A 9,248-nucleotide genomic window follows, 5' to 3' on the forward strand; every position below is an offset into this window, starting at 1 on the left:
TGTAAAGTTTTATTCTGATTGGAGTAAAGGAAAAAAATAGTCTTTTTGGGGTGTATTGTTGCCGGGCCTTATTGGCACACATTGATGAGAATTAAACATATTTCCTCAACTAGGATTTCTTAGGACTTTTAGTATGTTGTTCTGGACACCTCATAGAAATAATCTATGCTGAAAAAAATTCTTTTACAATTACTTCTATTTTTGGCTCCAAAATGGGTTACTTTGCCTGGACTATTTTGTTCCCATCAGAGAAATTGTTTTTTATTTCTAAAGCATCCTTTTTGTAGTTGAAAATTCTGCTTGAAAAGTAATCAAACCTTCAGACATTCAACTCGTGGAGATGTCATCCGTCGGTGACAAATGTGGCACGGCAGACCAAGCACATGGCTGTGAACTTGCTTTTATTATAATGGCACAACTCGCCCCCTGACTCCAGAGGCTTCTCATCTGTCCCGGAGTCATGCACAGCTGGCCGGGAATCGCTGGGATTACTCTCAAGTCAGAAAAACAATTCACGCAGAGACAGATTTGCTGCTTTTCTTTTGACACATGCTTCATTTCCTGTCCCTGTTCTCGTGGATTGGAAGTGTGCGACAACACGTTATCTGTCACTTGGGGAACATGTCTGAATGAACACGGTGCACAGGTGGCGTGAGCAGTGAGGTGTTAATGACCTAAGCAGGTGGTAGAAACAGCTTTAATGAAACAAATAGCCTCTTTCAGAAACAACCTTTTAAACGTGGTCTATGTACAATTTAAAAAAAAACAAAACACGATGATAGAGGTTGACGTTGTTTCTCAAAGCGATGGAAGAATCTCTCCTCGTCCAGTCTTTAAATATGATGCTTTTCCCAGTGTCACAGATCTCACAGAAGAGATGTTCAGTCCGTGTGTTTGTGTGTGTCGTTCTCTAATGTGTCTAATTATACTTAATAATATTACATAATAAATAGTGTTGGTCCTCTGGTGCGTCTCAGGGGACGCAGGGTTCGGGGGGGGGCGAGGGTTTTAGTCCTCTGAGGTCACGTCTATGTCCTCGGAGCTGGCCTGCTTGGTGGCGATGCGCCATCTGTTGATGTGGTGGTTTCCCTTCTTCTTCTGCTGGCTGTCTGGTCCCTCCTCCTCCAGCTTCTGTCGCTTGTACTTGGTCCGTCTGTTCTGGAACCACACCTTCACCTGGACGGAGGAAGAGACGCACGCTGTTAATTCACCAGATGCAACTCAAAAAAACATCCAACAAGGGGACATTTTGACTTCTCACACGGGTGAGTTGTAACCGAGTTAGGAATGTACTGTATTTATTTGTACTTGTATAATTTCTATGTTGATTTCTACAGGTGAATAAAGAACCCGAAACCAAGTCTTGAGTCATGTGTCTACATCCGTTACAGAAGCATAAACTGTGTTTTGGTTCCAGGGCCTCGGATTTCCACCAAGAAGGTTGTGTTTACACCCCTGCTTGTTTGTTTGTTTGATTGTTTGTTTGTGTGTCGGCAAAAACGACTTGACGGATTACCCCAAAACTGACGGAGCGATGTCGTGCGGGTCAGGGAAGAACCCATTTGATTTTGGTGCAAATCCGGGTCAGAGGGAGGATCCAGGAGCTTTTTACTATTGTTTGACATCATCACTGTTTTCCCCGGGATTGATTGGTGAAAAAGATCGATCATATTTGTCGTGACATCTATGAGCTTGATTGAATTTAATGATGATATGCAGTCTAATGCCGTTCAGGGTTTTAAGGTCTGGACTTTAGAATGTAAAGTGCCTTAATGGTGCATGTTGTGGTTTGGTTCATATCAAGTTTAAATTGAATTAATTAAAGTCTGACAATGAACTGATTTAATTTCTTTGACTAAATGTAAGAAAATTGCAAAATAGCACAAAACAAAAAAAGTGATGTCTCCAAATGTGAAAGGGAGGTTTTCCCTCCGATCAATATTCTAAAGAATGTTATTAAAAAACAGAGAAAAACAGCAAATAATCATATTAAAGAACCTGGAACAAGAAAATCTTTGGTATTTTGGCTTGAAAAACGATTTACGATGAATATTTTATTGCTGCCAACTACATTTCTTTGATTCACCTAATCAATGAATTATCTTGTTTTTTCAACTATCTGTGATTTTTTCTTCTCGGACAAAATTAAATCAATATCTGTCGGTATATATCGCAGACTCTTAAAATCTAAATAAAATGATAATGGTCATTTGTAAAAAATATTTTAAGAATACATATATTTATCATTTGCTCGTACATATGATTAAATTTACCCCCATTAAACTTGACCTGGTATCTTTTTTTCTTTTAAACAATTCCACACAACCTTTTTCTCCCTCGCTGATCCTTCCCTCATTTATGCCTTTTATCACTTTCTCCTCCTTCATCATGTTCCCCTGCAGCGTCTGCGCAGGATGCAAAAAGCTCATAAACTGCTATTTAAATCTGGAGTGTTAACCTCTCATGGAATTCACAAGTGAAAATTGCGTTAAGGCAAAAGGTCAACGAGCTGAGCAGCTTCCTGACGGGCTCATGTTGCCGCTGTGACCTTGGAACATGAGCCCTGGCTGAGTCATTTATATTTGTCAGGATAGATTTTTTATTTTTAAATAGCAACGAGCACTTCATCCGATCAGCTTCTTCCACGCTGGTGCCGTTCTCTCTCAGGCCTCAGGGAAGCATGTTGACTCTTTAAGAGCCCTGATGAACAGACGCCAGGCGCTGGTGGTACTTTGTGTTCTTTTTTTTGAGGAAATTAAATTGATAGTAACTTTTCCAAGTGCCTGAGGGCTAATTACCAATCCTCCGCAGAGGTGGAGCGGAGTTTGATCCCTGTTTTGATTTGAGATTATCCTCCTCTGTGTTGACGTGCTGCATTCTTCTCGGATTTTCCTTTGTTTTTCTGAGGTTTTCACCATTTCTTCACCAGCTGACGGTGACTCGTGACGGAGATCGTCTCATAACTGACCAGATCCCACCCACATGGTTGAATGGCCCACTGGTCAATTCATTGTAATTAAACAGAAACTTCACAAGAGAGAATTCAATCGTGAGATTTGTAAATTCCATAACATTTATTATCTTGTTGTATGATATTTGTGTGGTCCCTTTTAATCATTACAGTTTTGTTGTTATAACATTTCCATGAGTTAATATTCAGTTGAGCTTGTGCGTCGCTGACTGACACAGAACCTGAAGCTGCATTTCTCCATATTGCTGAGTCGGGGAAACCTCTCGTTTTATTGCCTATTAGGCCTAATTGATACCCAGTTAATATGGCCTCATTAAACTTGAGTATCAATAATATTTACACTTCATCCTACAGCATGGATTGAACCCTTTAAGACACTTCACTCACTGAGAGGAAGAGAATATTTAATTTATCTTTAAAGTACTGTTCTACAAACTGTGGGTCTGATTTTTTTAAATTGATAAATAACACACAACTACAGGTCATTTAAAATGTCCTTTATTATCACTGTAACAGACTGAATATTAATATTAGAGCAAAAGTATTTAGTTGATTCCTTATTTGTAATTAATGATCGTTTTAATTTTTATAAATTCAAATCACTCTCGTCTAGGTAAGAATTGAAAACCGCCCACACATATGTTATCAGTACTAATAATCCGCTTTCTATATTCTATATCACAGTTACCATAATTTTTTTTTATCATTATGATCCTTTTACAGAATATTTTAGCTTCATTATTTTAAGGGTTGTTTCCATTTTGCTTGATGAACATCAACAGAAACTATCCTGACATATTTAAACTGACAAAAATTCAAAATAGAGCTGAAATTATTAACTATCTATTATTTCCATTTCCACCTCTTATTTACTTCCAGCATAACTCTCATGGTCCTTTAACGACAAGTAAATTGTTGAAATATTAAGAAATTTTTTCGCAAAGCGTTAATATTCCCGAAACTTTTTGTTTATCTGACTAAAAGTTATGTTTTTAGTTGTTATGTTATTGCGACATTTGGGAGTAGCGTGAACAGGAACCTTTCAATTTGTAGCGTAGCAGAATAAACTCTCTGAAATAACTGAGTTTAAAACAGAACTTGTCAGTAATGGAGCCGCGAGACAACTTTTAAACTCTTAACAGTTAGTAAGAGAAAGTGAGATCTGATGTTGAAGTGAGAATATGCTAACTAGCCTTGTTGTCCTCAGGGGAAACTCGCAAGAAAAATGCTAAAAACTTTAAATAACAGGATAACATCACATAACAGAAAACCTAGAGCTTGTACAGTCATCAATAAAACCAAATCAGACCCTCATCAGTCACCAGGAGGGAACTGGGACGTCATGAGACTGTACTGGTGTGTTGGGTGAAAGAACAACATGTGCAGAGACTCACCTGAGTTTCAGACAGACTCAGGCTGTTGGCCAGCTGCTTCCTCTCGGCTCCCACCACATAGTGGTTCTTCTCGAAGGCTCGTTCCAGCCGCAGCAGCTGGGACGGAGAGAAGGCCGTGCGGATGCGTTTGGGCTTCCGGGCGAAGGGACCGTGGAGCAGGAGACTGTCCTGGGACACCTCGTTACCTGGAGGACAGAGACGCCACGTCAGGAGGACCAGGGGACAACCACAACACCAACAACACCACAACACCAACAACAGCACGAAGCAAACATGAAGCAAACATGAATCAAAGTGGACACTGTGCACTTTGCTTCTAATGGACTTAATCAGACTTTTAATAGTTCTACTCTGAGTTTAAAAAGTAATAAAAGAATGAAGCTCTTATTATACCAGGATAATGGAAAGAAAAGGTCATTTTCACAACTTTACTTTACCAGGTTACTAATGCTACTTATAATAATAATTATTATAATTATTATAATGACCTGGTCATTTTACTAATGCTACTTATAATAATATAAAATACAAAAAGAAAGAGTCGACTTACTGGTACACAACAATGAATGTTCTTTTCATGTTCTCTGCTCAGCTTTGACTTAGTTCAATTATTATTATAAGTAGCATTAGTAAAATGACCTGGTAAAGTTGTAAATAATGATGCCATTTATATTTGTTTTGTTCTGTCATTTCTAATTCAAAGGCAAATTAAACTAATTAGTCGTAGTTATTGTATGATTATAATATTATATTTGTACAAGTAAAATTACATGGTATTGTAGTACATAATGATACCCTTTATCAGACATTAAATATTTGTGCTGTTCAGACGTTTATTATCCTGCAGGTGGGAAACTTGACATGCAGTTATGTGCACAATATTAAAGATAAACCAGGTAATAATAAAATTAATAATAATACTATTATTAATAATGATCATAATAATATGTAGATGAATATTAAAGTAGGTCTTTTGATAGTTTCCTAAAATGTATCTTATATTAAACAACGTGCAGCAGGGAAATCGCTCTACCGAAATTACCAAAATTAATAATAAATTTATAAAACTTCCCTTCTCACACCTTTAATGAAAAGATATAGAAATGGTGAAAATGCCCGTTTTCACCATTTCCACCGTTTATCTTTTCATGTAAAACCGCGTGTTTCAAAGCCTTTAACGCACAATGAGTTGATCCGCACGTGTTAACGCATTTATAGACAGCGAGTTCAGTTTAGGAGGAAAATGTTTTGGTGAAAATATTTAAAAAATCATCTCAGATATTTTCTGTCATTAATTTGAAAATCTATCAAACACATTTCATATGAAATGTAATTTAATACTATTTAAAACGTTTTATATACGAGAGAAGATAACGATTCGAGAACGCCACGTTTATTATATTATTAAAAAATTGTGCAAAACGTTTGCCACATTTTTTTTAAATATAATTCATAATTATTGCGAATAATTTTGGGATGTTAATCAGTGAACTAATATTGTAATTACATCCAACTTCAAATTTGTAAATAAAGCCTCATGGTTTATTCTAATAATTTACGGACATGTTATAGATTTACATCGTTGGCATCCTCGTTATTGTTAAAAAAATCAATTTTTCAGGAATTAAAGTGCAGTTTGTATTTTAACAGGTCATGAGATGTTTCTACTGGTTAATAAAGGCGCTGCGGTTGTTCTGGTGTTAATCACTACACATTCAATTCCCTGATAATAGTTTCTCTCCATCCTGTTTTATTCTCCTTCTGTTGAAATGATCCTCGCGGGTTTTATCTGTGTGGATGTTGTTCTGCGATAACACTGCAGAGAAACCGAGGTTTGACCTGAGGCCAGTTTTCATGTATGAGGGACGAAAAAAGAAAATCAACATCCGCGCTTATCTGGCGCTGCTGAGGTTTCCTGAGGAGCTGAGAGTGGAACTGGGAGAGCATCCTGCAGCCTTTATATATATATGTATAAATATAAATATACTTTATATAAAAACCACGTATTCTATATTATATGTGGCTGCAATTTACTGTTTAACAAAGGAATATTTTAAATGTTATCTAGGAGTTCTTATTTTGACATAGGCTTACTTTATGAATTATGAAAAGTTACAGTGGCTTTTATCTAGATTTCTTATGTCTTGGTGCATTTACTTTTTCTGTTTCTATCTCTGTGAAGCACCTCTGTTAATAAAGTTTTATTATTATCATGAATCCACACACTTACATTTTAAAGGGGACCCTTCAGGGATGAATTCAGTTTTCCAGGAGTCTTGTATTTTACTGAATTATATTTAAATGTCCAGCTCACTTACCCTGAAACCTGTGTCCGAAGAACCGGTTCCGTAGGACCCAGGGGTAGAAGTTCAGCGGGTCCCGGTGTTGCGTCCCGAAGAAGTGCGGATGCTGGAGGTGGGGACCCCCGAGCTGGTGGGGGGCCACGGTGAGGGAGGGGTGGTTCCCCGCATCCGGGAACACCAGGTCCTGGCTGTGGTACAGGGACCGGGCCCCCGGAGGAGGAGCCGCCTGGTACCCGGTCATCAAGGCGTCTGTGGCCGGGTTGGAGTAGCTCAAGGCCGTGGGTCGGATCGGCTCCTCGGCGGCGAGAGGATGCTCCTTGGCCACCAGAGACTCGATGGTGAAGCAGCGCTTTCCCGCAGAGGAGAACATCATGTCTGGAGAGAAGTGGAAACTGGAAAAGAAAGATGATCGCTTCTCCTTCCTCTTGTGGCTCCAGTGTCAGTGATGCATGGTGCGCACGGCCGGTGGAGAAGGTGCAGCTCCGGTGGAGATGAAGGTGCAGCTCCGGTGGAGAAGAAGGTGCAGCTCCGGTGGAGAAGAAGGTGCAGCTCCGATGGAGAAGGTGCAGCTCCGGTGGAGTAGGTGCAGCTCCGGTGGAGAAGAAGGTGCAGCTCCGGTGGAGAAGAAGGTGCAGCTCCGGTGGAGAAGAAGGTGCAGCTCCGGTGGAGAAGCTTCAGAACTCAACAGTGCTGCAAAGTGTCCTGATCCATGGAGGAGCTGCCGTGCATCCTGACGCAGCGCATGCGCGGATCTGATTGGAGCAGAGCAGCTGCCAATAGGTCTCCAAGCGTGCACGCTCCTCAGATCACACGCACAAAGGGCAGCTTAGTTCCTGAGGCACGCTGGGAAAACATGTGTGCTCCAATTAATGGCTCATTGCGAGTCCCCGCTCGGCCCTAATGCCTGGTGTTCTGAGGGGGGGGAGAAAGTTCCACTTATTGTTTCGGAGGCGTTTTCTGCTGCGGTGTCGATGTTTGGAGCCAAAACAAATGAATCTTGCGCAAGAGAATGAGTCGTGGAGAGAAGTGGGATTCTTCTCTTTCACCCTGTAGTGGCGGTGGAACACGTGCTCCCCTGTTCAGCCCCATTATACGATAATGAATAAAGCCTTTATTAGCTTGAATCGTGCAGTGGAACTTGAAGTGGAGGAAAGACACAGATGGATTTTGCCAAAATTTTGACAAAATACAGTGTTTGGTGTTATTTATGCTTTGAGGTGAACACACCATGTAGATATGATATTTCAGACATTTCTTATTTCCGCTAAATAAGATCTATAGCTGCAGCAGGAACTATTTGCGGCCTTTTTGAAAACAGTACTTTAGAACAGTAAAATTCTTATTTTTATATTTCTCACACTTTTATAAATTGATAGTTTGGTTTAAAGGGAAACGTAGAAAAATAAACATTTTCAATAATTTGTCTTGGTGTTTAACTTGGGAATCTGTAACCTGCACCTCAAATCTGAATTATTATCTTGTCATCCATAATAATAACAAGCTGCTAATAATAATAATAATAATAATAATAATAATACCAATATTAGCCTATACGTATGCTACTGATAATAATAATAATAATGATAAATATGCCCTAATTATTTAACGTTGCAATTTAAAATACATTAATCGCATTCTGCAACGAATCCCATGTAATCTAATTAATTTGAATTCAAATAAGTCTTCTTGGTGTCAGTTTCCATGTGTTACTTATCATGTAGTCAAGTTTATTTATTCAAAATGTGTTTTATTTTCCCACGAATTGAGCAAAACCGAGATAATGTTTCACCCAAAGAGTAAATTTCAGTCGTTTCTGGATAAAGACGCATTATACACAGACTAACTGAAGAAGACCATTGGTTTAAAAACTCCCGATTCGACTCTTTCCTAATAAAGTTTGTTTAGTTGAATCTTCACGTTGCAGCAGGAGACCTCCTGAAGTGAATGTGCAGGTTGACTTCGTCCCTCTGCAGCTGAAGCCAGTGAATCATTCACCTTCTAATGCCCTCGTTTGCTCGGCGGTTGCATTAGAAAATCATTAGCGATGGAAATTATGAGGTAGAACAAGTTGTTGATTAGTCGTTTAGAGCTAAAGGCTCCTAAAGACGGCGGTAGCTTCCTGTAAGTGGGTGTATATCCCCAAAAAGAGCATTTATACGGATTTATTTCTCATCCAGTTTAATCTCTTTCAACATCATGGACCGTGTGTGTGTGTGTGTGTGTGAGTGAGTGTGTGTGTGTGTGTGTGTGTGTGTGTGTGTGTGTGTGTGTGTGTGTGTGTGTGTGTGTGTGTGTGTGTGTGTGTGTGTGTGTGTGAGCAGATACATATCTACATTTGTTTTCTGGGTATACCTGAGAACTGAATTTCCTCATCACCGTTCACCTGGAAATATTTGTTTTGCTTCTGTTTGGCTCATAAAAGCGCAAAACGTTGAGTTTAACAGGCCAGTAAATAATTTCCCACTCTATTGAATCCTCGTTTGTGTCGAGTGGAGCCACGAAGAATTGAATATGGCTCTTTGACTCTTTATTTAAACTGCATATCCAGTTTGAAATGAAGATGCTTTAACTGGGACACAC

At 39.3% G+C, this 9,248-nt stretch overlaps 1 protein-coding gene across 1 annotated transcript; it reads right to left on the reverse strand.

The window, feature by feature from the left end:
- Positions 1-400: 400 nt before the first annotated feature.
- On the reverse strand, positions 401-7,041 carry emx1 (empty spiracles homeobox 1). The gene is made up of 3 exons (XM_061083156.1): positions 6,684-7,041; positions 4,366-4,550; positions 401-1,176 (listed from the first exon to the last, which is right to left on the reverse strand). Exons 1-3 carry the CDS (start codon positions 7,039-7,041, stop codon positions 1,009-1,011), a joined length of 711 nt encoding a protein of 236 aa, XP_060939139.1. The 3' UTR covers positions 401-1,008.
- Positions 7,042-9,248: the final 2,207 nt, after the last annotated feature.

This window comes from Limanda limanda, chromosome 12, assembly GCF_963576545.1.
Source record: "Limanda limanda chromosome 12, fLimLim1.1, whole genome shotgun sequence".
In the NCBI taxonomy this organism is placed as follows: domain Eukaryota; kingdom Metazoa; phylum Chordata; class Actinopteri; order Pleuronectiformes; family Pleuronectidae; genus Limanda; species Limanda limanda.